Genomic DNA, 16,660 nt, shown 5'->3' with positions numbered 1-16,660 from the left:
ACCTACGCAGGGAAGACATCAACAGAGGGTGACTCCACGCAGGTGGCTCCAGAGTCTGTCCACATTGCTGTAACCGAACTTGCGACCAATCTATGTCTGCCACAACGATCCACCTTAGATTAACACAGTCACAGTCTAGTGAGTCTAAAACGCAATACAGTAATAAGATTTTTATAAACATGTAATTGTAAAATCAAACTAGTCATTGCCAGCCAAAATAGTCATTGTGCAACGTCATCCTAATTCCTAGGTTAGCTTAGTTAGCAATCAACAGGGAGGACAGAGTCAGTAAAGTTAATACATATAGGAAAAACTCACCTGTGTCATCTTGTCACTCTCCCCTTCCCAGGACAACCTCTCATCATACAGAGGCTCTGCATTGGTGCCTACGTAGATGGGCTCCCACTTACCATATGGGGCATGACGCTGAGCAATGTAAAACACAGACAGGTTAGGCTCGTCTCGTGTTCTTCTCCATTTCTGCAGTTAGATGAAATTGTTCCAAATGTATAGTATACTGCATATGTATTTAGTAAATCCTAACATAAATCACTAATTATAAGGTTATTTAGGATTATTGGCAACTAAGTTTCATCAATGGAACTGGATAATACAGGAACTGTTATATTGATGTTTGCATACGGCAAAGATGTCATAAAAGAGGAAGAAATATCTACTCAAGAATATATATATATATATATATATATATATATATATATATATATATATATATATATATATATATATATATATATATATATATATATATATATATATATATATATATATATATATATATATGCAAATAAATCACTGTAGGTGCGCTTGATCCAGGTATATGCTGATAACCACAAGGAAAGAAGAAGACACGAAGTTCCCAAGCGCTTTCGTGTAATTCTCATCTTCAGGGGTGAGTACAAACTAAGGAGAAGTACATAACAAGGTATACAAGTAGGGTGTGTCATAGGAGGGAAGATCAGCTAAAACTAATGGCCCATCACTTTTTTGGTAGATTTTAGTGTATATAAACAGAAAATAATTTCAGTTTCAATATTTTGCAACCTTTTGCTAGGTAAATTTTAGCGTGAAATTTATCGAAAATCTAACGTACAGCTGCATTAGTGCATTACAATCAAATAGTGAACATTGCTTTCTGACTTCATTCTTTAACAACCCAACTAACAATATTTTTTTCTGTTTCAGATTCTGATGCATTTATAAGTTGATAATATTTGCGATGGCTGCTTGTGTCAGGACGAGGAACCAAAAATCCAGCCATCTCAGTCACTATCTTGGGTCTGGGAGAGAGCTCCTGAAGTCGGAGTTGCCTACATTGAGAGATGCTTTGAGATACGGTGTTTTAATCAGGCAAATCAGTGAAAAGAACCAAAGAACTTACACAAACAAAGACATTGCCAGTGATATGACCAAAGCTGTCTTGGCACAGTACACTCTGGCTAACGCTCAGTTCAAGCCTCCAGTCATAACAAGTCAGAAGAAGATTAGTGAGAGACTGCTAGCCAGTTGGGAAAAGGCAAGAGATATCTCTCTTGGGAGAGGAAAACTTGCAGTTAAGGACAGCTTTGCCAAGCAACTGGACCAGTTATTTGACATAATTACTTGCAAGTGCCCAATTGTTCTCTGTCCTGAGTTTGGATGCGATCGTGACTGTAAATCCGAGGCCCACATCTCCTGTATTTGCAAGCGTGAACTGAAGATTCCTGTGATCGAACTGGCATTTGTCAAAGCACAGAGAGAGAAGACTGGCAGTATAGGGGCTCTCATGATTTCTAGCCAAGATATTCCGGAGTCCAAGAGACAGGAGGCTGCCACAGAGAGACAGAAGAGGAGAAGAGTTGCCGAGGAAAAGAGACTTGAGAAGGCCCAGGGTGAGGTAAAAAAGGCCGATGATTGGAGTCAAGCTGATTCAGAGTTTAATGACTTCCCCATGGCTGATCCGAGTGCTGACCAGGAGAATGGTGACTTTGTCCCTAACCCAGAAAATAATGATCCCAAACCTTCCAGGCATAAGATTCGAAATAGGAAAGATATCCCGAGCATAGCTCTGGCCAGCATGCGACACCACACTGGTCTCAGAGAAACTGCAGAGATAGCAACAGCTGCCTGGATTGACGGTGGTTTGATAACACCTGATGATGTTCACCTGGTGATAGATCATAACAAAGTAAGGAGAGCTCAGGAAAAACTTGTCAGTAACCTAGAAGGAGTTTGATAAGGGGATAAGAGAAAATGGAATCAATTGTTTGTTCTTTGATGGGAGAAGGATGACACTAAAGTGTTCATGAAAGTTGGAGATTCTGACAAGTTGTTCCCTGCCATGGTGAAGGAGGAACACTACTCCTGCTGCAGTGAACCAGGAGGGAAGTATTTGTGGCATTTCACTCCAGAGAAAGATGACATCAGGAAACCAGCTGAGATAGTGGCAGATAACATTGTGAACTGGCTCAGAGAGAGGAACGTAGACCAGACCCTGCAGGCCATTGGAGGGGACAGCACCAACACGAACACAGGGTGGCAAGGGGGGGTCATACAGTGGATAGAGCGGAAGATTGGGAGGAAGCTGGTCTGGATTGTTTGTGACCTCCACACCAACGAGTTGCCACTCAGACATCTGATCCAGGAGTGGGATGGCAAGACTCTTTCAAACAACAGATGGTCTGGTCCTCTTGGAAAGATGCTGGACTCTGCCACTGAGTTAGAAATAAATCCGAGCTTTGAAAAAATCACAGTTGGCCCTCCACTCGTTGAGCTTGCACATACTGTCATTGACGACCTGAGTACTGACCAGTACTATGGTTACATGATTTGCAGTGCCATCAAAACTGGGGTCATGCCTGATAGACTTGCTTACCTGCAGATAGGTCCAGTCTCACATTCTAGGTGGCTCACAATGGCTCTCAGGTTCTGCAGAATTTGGGTCGCTCATCATAAACTGAAAGGGAACCAGCTTCACAACCTGAGACTTATTGTCCAATTCATCGTGAGTGTCTACTTGCCAAATTGGTTCAACACCAAGGTCAAGTCATCGTTCTCCGAAGGTCCGAGGCATGTTCTCTTCCAGCTTGAGCTCCTGAGGAGTCAGCCAAGGAAGGTTGTTCAGATTGTGGAGCAGACTGTGAGGAGATCTTCCTGGTATGCTCATCCCGAGGCAGTTCTGCAGACAATGCTCTGCAGTAAGGATGAGGAGGAGAGAAGAGTGGCAGTCGAAAAGATCTTGGATATGAGACTTATGAGAGGATCTGGGCATGACGAATCAGTTGGTGACGATTCCTTCAGGGTCAGGAAGACTCCTGAAGTCAATCTAGGTCCCAAGACCCTCACTGATCTCATAGATCTGGATAACATCCAAGCTGGCAGTGAGCCCCCTCTTACCTGCAGCCTCACCAATGTTCAAGTCAGAGCTTTCCTGGACAACCCCATGCATGTCCCTGCCTGGCCCTCGCACACCCAGATTATAGAGCGTTGTGTACAACAAGTGAGCGAGGCCAGCAGTCACGTGTACAGCCAGGAGAGGAGGGAAGGCTACATCCGAGCTCAGGTGGTCAGCAGGGAGGTGATGAGTAGAAACAGAAGCAAGAAAGACATGTTCTCTATGGTGTGCAGCAACACCGGGTCGTAGTAGTAAAACCGGTTTTTGTATTTGATGATTTTGTTTTCTTAAGGAAAATTAAATTTAATAAATGTGTCAAGATCATTCGTTTCACTATTCTGGATCATTTTCATCCTAATAAATTAACCTGATACATTTACTTTACTTTAAATAAGCTATTTAGTGGTGTTGGTAAAAGGGTGGGAATACTGAATTTTCATAAGATTTCAAGTTAAAATTTACCTAGCAAAAAATAAAAACTTTTCAAATCTGAAGATATCACATGATTCTGCACATAGAACTACATCATTAATACCATGGGCCGATTTTTCAAACTCAAAAAAAAAAAATTCGCCTCCGTATGACACACCCTAATATACAGTATATATACTAGTACAGCGGCATAGCCAAACAATTGTGCATTTTATGATGAGAGTATTAACTTCGGCACAGATATAGAGTAATACATGATGAATATTTTCAGATATGGAACCACTAGAAACTCAACCTCTGTGGGCGCCATATTGAATTTCAAGATGGCCGCCATTCAGGATAGCTAAACTATGTATTTCTGTTTTTACTGTTGCATATTTCATTCCAATGCATCAATATACATAATCCGGGTTACGAAAATCATTTGTGATAGTTTTCGAAGTTTATCACAATGAAAAAGACAAGTAAAAGCATTACACTGGAAAATTAACATACAAATTTTCCGAACTCCCAAAACTTAAATTTTTTTTCTGAACATTCGGCTATTGAGGCCGAATCTCTGTAGATATTTGGCCTTAACAGCCACCTTCACATGCACAAAGTCCAGTGCATTTAAGTGCAGCTTTTTTGCACCTACACTTGCCACCGCAAGAGATGAGCTTGTGGCATGACTTTGACACTTCAGAGAGTGTGGTCCAGAGTGGTTCCAGCTCATCTCCCGACTTCATCCAATCCCAGTCACATGGTGATGGCAGACTGACAAACGCTATTGCGGCCTGTCCCCAGATATGTCCAGCCTGATAAGCAGCTCTCTTTATGTGCTGCTCTAGAGCTGCTCGTGTTGGTGAGAGAGGCTCCATTGATCTTGATTTTCTTGAAAATAGTTTTTTTCTCAGCACGTTAACGTCACAGCATGGGCTCGTACGGTCATAGAGCACGATGAATCTCTCCGGTGTCGACAGGACACCATCAGGCGGCTCACTTGGGGTGGAAGCCAGACTGAGGAAGGCGGTTGTCACTTCCGGAAATGCATTCCATGTGGCCCAGGCTGTCTTCTTGCTATGACCTGCAAAGGCAGCCGTGTCGCAGCCCGTTATTGCGTGAAACACTGGAAGAGCTCTCGACTTCTCAGGTCCCAGGGCCTTTGGAATCTGATGTGCTGCTATTTAACGTCAATTCTTTCCTGTGCCAAAAGTAAGCCATAGTTCATTTAGTACCTCACTCTGTTCATTCGCTAGAGCAACTGCAAGGATGACAACATCTGTATCGACGGTACGAATGAGTATTCGCCGATGACCACATTCCAAGGCATCAGCTGCATGAACCATCATCCTAGTGTCGGCCTCTTCGTGGTTGCATGGTGCCAAGTTGGCAGTGTCCTTCCGGGGTGGAACAGTGAATACCTGTTTCTAGTCTGTGACAACCAGCTGTTTACTTTCTTTGACAACCAACTGCATAACCTGTCTGACTGGAAACTGAAGAGTTCCTCTTTGTTGTCACTGTTGCAGAGAAAGTTTTGCCAGTTGCTAGGTAGAGGACCAGAGGCAGTGACGCGTCTTCGAATGCCCTTGCCACGGTTGCATCTTACTGTTGCTTTTAGACTCCCAGATTTCAGGTAGCAATCCCATACCAGGTCAAGTCGAGATCGATATTCGAGCTGTGATTCAATATAGGGAATGAATACAGCTGTGCTGTATTCTTGAAATGTCCTACTGCCCCCTGGCTTTAACATTTCCACAACGGCAGGTCCATCGAGTATAATTGAGGTGACATGTGGAGCGTCAGTGATCTTGTCAGCAAGCTGTTCAAGGGGTGTGAGTAAGTCGGTCTTCTTGCTGAAGTGGAGTTTCCCATTACTGGAGAGTGCTGGTGGATAGGCCCGGTTTTCATGCTTGAAGAATTCGTCCAAATCACCCTCTCTTGTTTGACAGGCTATGTAGAGCCTGGAGAAGAGTCCACAGTCGTCTTTTGCGAAGGCTAGTTGCTGCTTACTCCTAGTTGGAGACTTGGATTTCATAGAACTGAATAGTGCTAGCTTGTAGAGCTTAATAGTGTCACCAATAGGCTTAGACTTGTCTTCAAGGCGTTTTCTTACATATGAATGGAATTGTTCTCGTCCAAGCTTGATAACATTTTGCACACTCTTCACGGCTTCTGGACACAAGATTTCATTTGTATGAAGAACCATTATGTCAGCAATTTCTTCCCATTTCTTCCATGACAAGTGTAAGTGCTTTCAAATCCTGAAGAAACTTGTCTTGCGTCGTGTTGGTTTACTCATGATGGTGGAAGTTAGCCTTGGTTTGCTCAGCTTTCTGCGATGATTCAAATTCAGCCAGTTGGCGTATTATGGGTTCATCGAATGCCTCTGAACCCCCTTTTCTTTCTTCCTATAGTATGTATATTATGTATGTTGTATGCATACCATGTATGTACTCTATTTATATACATTACTTCTCTAGTCAGTAGCGTGTGCCAATGACCCTGTTTCATGTCACCACACGCTTAGATAAATGTGCCTGGCGACATCTGGAAGCTGCTAATGTACCACTTACCACATGTCGCCTGAGAGGTCAGAGAGAGGTCAGTTGACCCATATAGGAGTGTAAGGGCTACCCGCGCTTGTAAGCGCACCTTGTATATTTCCGTTAATAAGAACCTACAGAACTCTACAGGTGTTTATGTTCGCTCCTTTAGTTAGAACCAAGTACCCCGAACATCTCCACCTATAGCCTATTATTTCCCTATGCTTCGCAGTATTAAGACGGTCTCACAGGACTAAGACAGTAACGTGGTGAAACCTGAATTTTTTTCCTGGATCCGCCCCTGATTTATAGCGGCTACTCAAATCCAGTATCGAGTGGTTCCATATCTGAAAATGTTCATATACCATTACTCCATCGCTGTGCCAAATTTGGTGCTTTCATCGTTAAATGCACAATTGTTGTGAAAATTGTAGCTATGCCGCTCCACTATTTCAGCCATGTATCACTAAATATGACGAGACGAGGTCAGTCCTCAATGACGACAGTCTGGCCAAGCTCGACCCATTTCCACTCATCATGAAGTAAATTTAATTACATATATTAACAAACAAAAAATAAATATATCAGTAATGTACAAAAATAAAACAAAGACAAACTAAATCTGGTCAAACAAGTGACTCAACCGAGTGACAAAAAAATAATCATAAAAGTAATGACTAAACACTTATTTCAATTAACAAACTACCGCGGACAACGTGGTTATCCAACACACGTAACTCATAAACAAGTAAGATATTTACCGTGGAATTCCGAAATATGACTACCCAAAATCTCACTATATAATACTTGGTGTTCTTAAAAGTCGAGCAAGGTTTACACGTTATACCACTAGAAATATACAATAGGAGAGGAGATACTTATCTTATGACTGCCAGGCAATGTCAGCCTAATACTAAAGTCACCCGGCTCTGAGAGGTAAAACTAAGCGACCAAAGGTGGGCGGAAATGATGTCATAAACAAAAGACGTTCAATTTGCGAATCCACAAATAATTATCGAACACTCACTCATTCATTAGTATTCGAGACTAATATAATAAACATTACTTTGTTTCATTAAACACATCAAAACTAATGTTACTATATTCAAGTATAACATATAATATCTAAATTTTAACTGCTATTAAACTACCTCAAATAAATCAATGCATTACTTTTTAAGCTTCAGTGTCCACATAACGAATCAATCCAAGTTCACATGCTCACCAGTAATCTATTCAGTGGTTCTTATTTCGACACTCTTAACACCATTGTAAACAACCCCAAATGAAAGTTTGACAAGCATCTTATGCGATTACACCTGTCTTAATGCAGTAAAAATTCCTAGCGCCCAATATTCATGTACTAAGCCAAACCTCGGCTTGAGCTTGCCAGCTTTTGCCAGTCGTCTACAGTTTCCCAGAGTTGTAGTTGCAGGTTCAGCCAACATATAAAAGATAAGTGGTGTTGGTGTATCATTGGGTTTTTATGTTGTTACATTTATGAAAAACAGAGGCATGAAGCCAGAAAGTGATGAGAAGGAAATGGAGAGGCCTCGACCCAAACTGAGAGGTTTCACCGGCTAACAGGTTACTTTAATGTCGGGTATTATATTAATGTAACACATACCGGCATTTCTATTCTGTCATCACATTCGATAACCTCAGAATATACAACAAAATAACTTACCTTTGCCTGTGGAACAGTATGGCATATTTTACACAAATACTTGTGGAATGGAATTGCTTTTTTCGACTTAAGCATCTTCAATAGTTCTCTCTTGGTCTCTGGTGGTGACTCTTCAGCCTTCACTTCAAATATTGAGAGAACATATATCCGAGGCTTAGTTGTGCGGGAGGCATCTTTGCGTTTGAGCATCTTGAAGAATTCTGGAAAACAGTTACTTTGAATATATATATATATATATATATATATATATATATATATATATATATATATATATATATATATATATATATATATATATATATATATATATTACGATACAAAGCGAGTTTTTAACCCGCCCCTCCCTTAACAAATTCTTCAACCTGTTTAATAAGGAAAATTACCTTAAAAGTCCAAACTTACTATTTATTTACAAAAGTATAACCAAAGCTGATGACGGAGCTTTATACAAAATATATACAACACAAAAGAAATCAGAAAACTCACAAGTAATATTAAATGAACATTAAATCCTTACTATCACAGTATAATATATATTCACTAAATCTTAAACATCACCATATAAAATATAATAACTCTGGAATATGGAGCAGTAAGAGTACATTAACACTCGATACTTATGGCTTAGGAGACAGAAGACTAGACGTCGACTTCACTGCCTCTACTCAGTAACTGACTCTGGAACCCACCAGATTTTCCACCTCCCGACCAGGACCAATCACAGGGCTCCACATACTATTGTACTAGTAGATCTGCGAATTGTATACCCCAGACTGAGTGATGGCCAGGGCCATCTTGTGACCAGAGTGTTCCCAAAACAAACTGATGAAGTAGTTCATCATAACACTTCCCCCAAAAAAGAAAACCACCAGGCTATAAAAGGTTAGTTAATAAAATCAGATATTACCAATCACCTATCAAAAAACAAAATAACAATTCACATTCAACCAATATAATTATACATGTCGCAATGAACTTCTTGAAAGAGCATCAGCTATGATATTATCCTTCCCCTTTATATGTCTTGTTTCCAAATTAAGAGGATGCAACTCTAGAGACCATGGCAATTGTAAAAGCACAATTTGCATTATATAAATATTCACCCAAATGTATAATACCAAATTATTTACCAAGTTATTCAACTGTGCCTCAGCTGTTGACATAATACATGGATGAGGTTGTAGTTCCTTCCGGGAGTGAGCGAGGTTTGGGCGAGGTCAGCTCATATTAGCAAAACAGCATATCTGGCATGTTTCCTTTCTCACACTCTAGAGGGCAGACGAGGTCAACCAAATCATAACAGACCTGGCCTGCTCCTCGTCTCTCTCTTGATATTGACACAGGAGATAGATCAGACTCATAGCACTTGTTACCCAGTGAACACCTCACTTAAGTGTTCTCCTATATAAGTGCACTAAGACACTTCCCTTAGCAGAGAAGGTACAATATACTCACAACTGAACTTAGTACCTGTGAAACTATATTTTTCAACAATAAAAAAAAACAGCAAAGTGTTTACTTCAGCCCAGCCACTTACTAGTTCCAGAACTAATTGTATATATTTGCGTGTGATATATATCTATAAAAGAACCAACACACTGGTGGCAAGATGTGAGACGGATTGGAGAATCGGTCAGACACTTGGAAACAAACGAAACAAGTGATTCCAATTACTTAAGTGGCACTTTAAGTGAATCAACAACAAACAAGCAAATACAAGAAAATTAAGTGGACAGTGGCTATAAACACTTGCAGAACTTATACATAGAGACACAGTGGTAACAAAAACATTACAGAATATTGCCAACTTAGCAGTCAAACCCTCAGTGACACATCTTACTGGTGTTACCCCGACCGGAGACGAGAGCAGCCGAGCCTACCCAGGTGTGGGCTGAGATTATTACCAGCTAACACTACATCACCGGAGTTTAGTTAGGTTGTCAAAGTGGTTCCAGACAATCAAACAATCTCTTGCTTAAACAATCAAGACTCGTCGGTGTGCAACAGAGGACAGCCCCAGGTCAACGCCCAGGTTGATCGCACCAACACAGGTCATCCCCCAGGCTGATCTCACCAAGACAGAGGATAGCCCCACGTCAGTCCCCAGCTGATCGCCACAAGACCCAGGTCAGCCCCTCAGGTGGATCGCCGTAAGACGTAACGTCATCCCTCCCTGAGAAGGACGTCATCGACTCCTGACGTCATAGCCAGAGGGAAGCATACATAACATAACATAAATGCGAGTGACAGGGGAGGAGGAGGTTCAGGGGAAGGAAAAAGAGAGGATTGAAGTGAATTTTAGAGGGAGAGGAAAGGTGCAGTGGCTAAACACAGCTTGCGTTATTTTGGGTTTTAAGTTAGAGGCAGCAGCAACCTGCCTGGACGCGGCGAGGAGGGGGCAGGACCCTGAGTCAGGTGAGCGCCAGGTCAACGTCAGGTGCGTGTCGGGTTGGGCAATGGTTTCTCAGCACTTGGTCGGCTTGATTGGGTGTGGTGTTTTCTTGTTTGGAGGAAATATCTTTGTCTTCTATCTTGGTAGTCTTGTCAGCTTGAAGTTGATTTTCTTCTTTTCCTCCTCTTCTTGCTCTCTTGGACTGTCCATTCGGTAGTGTTTGGGTCCTGTTCTTAGTCGTCGTCGTGCCCTTGGTGTTCGTAGATGTGAATGAAGTCGGAGGGGGTGATCTTGATGAGGGCATCTGCCCCTGGGGTCTCGTGGTGCTCTTGTTTCTTTTTAACGTGTCTTTTCTTGGGTCTTCTTTTCTTGATTTTTCTTTTCTTCTTGTTTTTTCTTGTCTTGGGCGTGTACAGCAAGGAGGGCCTCTTTGTAACTCAGTTTCTTGTCGAGTCGAGCCTTGGCTATCCTGCATTCCTCCTTCCATTTGGGGCAGGTCCGGTCGGCGGAGGAATGTGGGCCGCCACAGGCAGCGCATTTTTTCACTGTATAAGGGCAGACGGTGTAGCGGTGTCCGGGGTTATCGCACAGGGAGCAGATGTCTTCCTGCGCTTTACACTTGTTGACAGTATGACCGTAGTGCTGGCATTTGTAGCAGCGTTTGGGTCTGCAGTAAGGCTTGACTGGCACAGTTACCCTCTTTGGGTAGGGTTTTGTGGTGTCCGACGAGGACAGTGGTGTCGGACAGCTTCTAGACACATCTGAGTTGTCCCTCAAGTAGTTCGTCCAGCCTGGGCTAATGAAATATAGATGGATCCTCGTGTTTCGAAGCCGGATTTGGTAAAACGTTACTCTGACCACCTATGTGATACGGGTAGTCCCCATTAGAGGTTCACGGTGCCATAAGCTCGTTGAACAGGCATTGTGTGAAATATAACAAAATCTAGGACTGCTTTTAGTATCCTGGTGGTCCAGTGGTTAGCGTTCCCGTGTCACAGTCATGGGCTAATGGGCCGTGGGTTCGAATCCTGGCGGGTTGAGGTGTTGATTGTATGTAGAAGTCTGCGTGCTATTGGGCTAATGAAATATATATATATATATATATATATAGAAGTATGTCTGTGTGTTTGTTTGTTTGTGTGTGTGTCCGCATGAGAATCTCCGAACTACTTTACCGATCTGTAGTGATGATGGATGGTGTTATATGTAGTGAAGATGGATGGTGTTATATGTACAGTAGTGATGACGGATGGTGTTATATGTAGTGAAGATGGATGGTGTTATATGTACAGTAGTGATGACGGATGGTGTTATATGTAGTGATGATGGATAGTGTTATATGTAGTGATGATGGATGATGTTATATGTAGTGATCATGGATGTTGTTATATGTAGTGATGATGGGTGGTGTTATATGTAGTGATGATGGATGGTGTTATATGTAGTGATGATGGATGATATTATATGTAGTGATGATGGATGTTGTTATATGTAGTGATGATGGATGGTGTTATATGTAGTGATGATGGGTGGTGTTATATGTAGTGATGATTAGACAATAAAATATTAACAGTTTAAGGCTAAAAAAATACTTTTGCTGCACCGTTGTAGTGAAACTTACATACACCATTAAAGAACTATTGATGGAAGAAGAAGTTTTGGGGACTGAACAGTGAGACAATGTGGAGCCTCCCAGAGGGTGGCGTCCTACCGTGGCATAGCGAATGTTGATACAGTAATCGACCAGGATCAAGCAGTCCAGTACCCTCAGAATTCCTTAATTCTACCGCTGGAATGCCTCCTCACCACCACTCAAGATTGGAACTCCTATAATGCCCTGAAGAAATCTTGAACCACCAAGGCTCTGCAATGGCACAAGACTGGTGGAAGAACATCATGCCATGTACTGAAGCTACAATTGACAGGAAAAGCTAAAGGAGAGGACGTTTTTATACCAAGGATACCTCTCATCACCACTGACCTGCCATTTGAGTTAAAGCGACTTCAATTCCCGGTTAAAATGAGCTTACCATGACCATCTACAAAAGCCAGGGACAGTCTCTAAAGAAGGTTGGCCTAAACCTGGTGTTTCCTTTGCTTTCTCATGTTGATGCTCCAGAGTGGAATCGTGAAAAATCTGTACATACTTGTTGCTAATGGCAAAACCAAAATGTGGTCTACCAATGCACTACAGTGAGACAATGTGGAGCCTCCCGAAGGTGGCGTCCATACGCGGTTGCAGTGATGCCTGGAGGCGGCATATATATATATATATTGAATTTCGCCAGAAATGATTCTGGCGGGGAGGTGTTATTAGGTGAAGTCTGCGTGCTTTATTGGGCTAAGAAATATATATATATATATATATATATATATATATATATATATATATATATATATATATATATGTATATATATATATATATATGTATATATATATATGTATATATATATTCTCTACTTTTAGTACTTTTTCATACTTTTTAATAACTAATATTTTTTCTCTTCATTTTCATAACTCATTAGAAATATTTTTGCATTACTCCATGAGTGGGCAACGTAGTGAGTTTTATACAGTGGGTGAAGTGATAAATATTCCTATATATGGACCCTCTTCCAAAATTTTTTGGGTATCAAACAGGAAATTAGTGACTCATACTCTGATAGCCAGTCATCTAATAATTCACAGGAACTAGTGGCAACTGATAGTGAGGAAGAATTACCACAAATTAGCCAAATAGAGTTAACACCTACCGACTTTAGCTAACTGAAAATTTCATAGATTCTCAGTTTGAGGATTTACACAGTATACAATTAAGTTCAGGTAACACTTACCCATTGTCATCACCTGTCACTAACGCTAGCGCTTTAACTAACCCAACAAAAATGGCAACAGGTGGTTCTACTAACACACAGACTGCATCGGCCTGTCAAATGGTAAAGATACTTCCAAATAATATTAAGGTACAAGCGTTTACTGCCAAGGATCCAGATTATAATAGTTTAACATTTTTGCGTAAATGCAAAGATGTAATGAGAAAAAAACTAATGACCTAGATAAAATTTCATACGTCAGGTAGTCGGACAGCTAGAGGTATCTATGCTTCAGCCATTGATGAAGAAACGGATGACTAACAAACGTTAAAGAAATAATTAATTAAATTTTTTGGGTCAGGTTCCAAAGGAGGTCCGCTTACTTAGATTTTTAAGATGGCAGAGCGGACAGGTTACACTCTGCTCGCACGTGACGAACAAGACGTCCAGATTTGTGCGGGAGTCAAATTTTACATTGATTCCTTAGATTGTTTCGATAACAATGACAACTTGTCTAAAGAAAATTGCTACAGGAATATTGAATTCCTTTAGTTTATCTTTTCATTAAATGAACCCTTACGCAAAAAAGCCCGAAAGACAGAGTTTAAAAAGGGACTAAACTTGTAGAATACGTAGAGGAAATTGTGGAACCCAGAGAAAATACTCCGAAGGCTCTGTCAGTGGCACCAGTCACCAGCTTTAAGGAACAACCACAGTCTGTCACTGGAACAAAACCCAAAAAGATACATTTTTGCTAAGTTTGCAAACATAGGTACAGTACATGCCACAGAAAAATGCTGGTTTGCAAGACAAGCAGACAAGACAAACTACCCAACCAGCGAGAGGCAAGATCGAAGAAAAGGATACTCGCAGGACTTTAAAATTTCAGATAGTCCTGCTAAACCAAAAACTCCAAAGGGACATTACGCAGCAAATAAAATGTCTTCAAACACTAAAGGCACCCCGAATAAATGGTGTATAGTACATCAGTCTCCATACCACAACACAGAAGATTGTATAAATATACAGCATATGACACAAGAAATGAAAAATCGACGGGAAACAAGTACACAGCCTTCGGGGGAAGAGGAGCGCGTCCAGCAACACGATCTAGGATAGCGTCAACGGTTAAAGAAAACCACGCTTCCATCACCGACTCATTAATCGCCGCGTTAAACAAAGTGGAGGTGTTGACTGTTAGAGCGAGGACAGGTAACAATCGGTTATCCCTAGATAATGATACGGGGGCCTGTGCCAATGTCATTTCCTTAAAGTCGTTCAATGAACTCCGGCGGCGATATCCTCCAAATAAGTGGCCAATAAGACCTACAGACATTCCTCTGTCCGGTGTGTCAGGAATCCGCATTTCTGGCGGATTTCTACATAGTCAAGGCATTTTCTTTGCCAGCGGATGGGTTACTTGAACTGACCACTCTAAGGCAGAACAACATTAACTTTCAGCCACGTGATCAAACAATCACGCATAATTGTAAAACATATCACGCAATGCAAACTTCACATCCATTGCTTACTTCGGGTGTTCGTGTAATAACTGCCTCGACAGGCGCGGAGGAGTCTTTGGCACAGAGGCAATTAGTTATGGAGTCACTCTCTGAAACTCCAACTAGTAGCTCAAAGGACATTTCTGATGAAAGCGGCCAGAACTGGACTCTAACGCCTGCTGTGTTAACTTGTGTACAACGGTTACATAGCCAGGAAGTAACTAGAGTCACAGTACATTTGCCAGTTGTGAGTGAAGGAACAGAATATGATGTGTGTCTGAGTGAAAGTTCACGGGTGAAAGGTTTGTCACTTGTCTACCTTAAGGACTGTTAGAATAGGTAGTCTCACATATTTCCTCATTCTCAATAGAACTGGGGGACCAATTTCCTTAAGAAAGGGATGTTGTTTAGGTAATTTCCTTGTTTACGACAAAGCGGTTGTCGAAGAGCCATTAGAATTACCAATCGGTAGTATAAGACAGGGGAAACGAACGAAAGATCACATATTGTAGATAAAATAGCGCCCCACACTTGAAAGTAATCGATCATCCTCAAGGCAAAAGTGATCTTTTAGAATTACTAGCCGAGTTCAAGGAAATCATAGCATTACCTGGAGAAACCCCAGGTAAAACAAAGTTGACAAATCATCTCATTCCACTCAAGCCGGACACTAACCCAACTACATCCCATCATATAGGCTACCCCACAGCAGGAGGGCGGTAGTCCAGCAAATAGTACAAGATATGGTGGACCAAAAGGTGATCCAACCTTCCTCATCACCATGGAACTCACCTTTATTCTTAGTTCCCAAGAATGCTGGAGGATGGAGACCAGTCATAGATTTTCGACGAGTCAACCAGGCAACTGTAACAGACAGGTTCCCAATGCCTGTCCTAACTGACTTACTACAGTCACTAGGAAAAGACAACGCAGTCTTCAGCAACTTAGATTTACTTAGCGGGTACTGGCAAATTCCCTTACATGAGGATTCCCGCGAGGTAACTGCGTTCAGTATGCCTAAGGGACATTTGGAATTCGTAACAATGCCATTTGGCCTAAGAAATGCGCCGCTAACATTCCAAAGAATGATAAACACTGTGTTTGCTGGAATGAAAGCTTACACAGTCTACTGTATGTCTATCTGGATGAGCTTATCATAGAAAGCAAAGACTTACAAAACCATTTAAAAAAACTACGAGAAATTTTAACAAAGCTACATCTAGCTGGATTGAAAGTGAAACTTTCCAAATGTGAATTTCTCAAATCCAAAATCCAATTTCTAGGACACGTAGTAGATGGCAATGGTATACACACAATAGATTGCAAGATAAAGGCGGTGAAGCAGGTCCCTTGTCCCAAGAACGTAGATCAACTTTGTAGTTTCCTAGGATTATCAGAATACTGCCGTTCCTTCATTGAAGGTTATGCCAAGTTAGCATCACCACTAACTAAACTCCTCAAAAAGGATGTGGAATTTACATGGAATAACGAACAAGAGGACAGTTTTAAAGCTATCAAGAGCGCCTTAACGAATGCTCCGGTGTTAGCCTTTCCGGACTAGCAAAACCATTTACCATGTGTACTGATGCCTCAGGTCTAGGTATAAGGGAGGTGCTCATGCAAACTGGTCATCGAGAAAAGTGGCGAGTAGTAGCATTTGCCAGTCGCACCCTCAACAATGCAGAAACACTCTTTTCAGCTACTCACTTTTTTTTTTTACGGGGATTAGGCCACCTGGGCACAGGTTACTGACCCACATCGGTGCCTGGGGGCCAAAAATTTAATAATAATAATAATAATAATAATAATAATAATAATAATAATAATAATAATAATAATAATAATAATAATAATAATAATAATAATAATAATAATAATAATAATAATAATAATAATAATAATAATAATAATTATAAT

At 41.2% G+C, this 16,660-nt stretch overlaps 1 protein-coding gene across 1 annotated transcript in view; it reads right to left on the bottom strand.

Annotated features, from left to right (window-relative positions):
* Positions 1 to 318: 318 nt before the first annotated feature.
* The window catches only part of LOC121875268 (beta-1,4-glucuronyltransferase 1-like), a gene marked incomplete at its 3' end in the record, with an annotated part of 117,718 nt that continues 101,376 nt past the window's right edge, over positions 319 to 16,660 (bottom strand). Inside the window, exons 5-6 of the mRNA XM_042379728.1 lie at positions 8,036 to 8,235; positions 319 to 480 (exon numbers count right to left, since the gene is read on the bottom strand). Coding sequence (XP_042235662.1) covers positions 319 to 480; positions 8,036 to 8,235 — 362 coding nt within the window. The remainder of the gene's footprint in view (positions 481 to 8,035; positions 8,236 to 16,660) is intronic.

The sequence above is a fragment of the Homarus americanus genome, unplaced genomic scaffold (assembly GCF_018991925.1).
Source record: "Homarus americanus isolate GMGI-L3 unplaced genomic scaffold, GMGI_Hamer_2.0 scaffold56241, whole genome shotgun sequence".
NCBI lineage: Eukaryota > Metazoa > Arthropoda > Malacostraca > Decapoda > Nephropidae > Homarus > Homarus americanus.
This window is presented reverse-complemented; position numbering and strand designations above follow the sequence as displayed.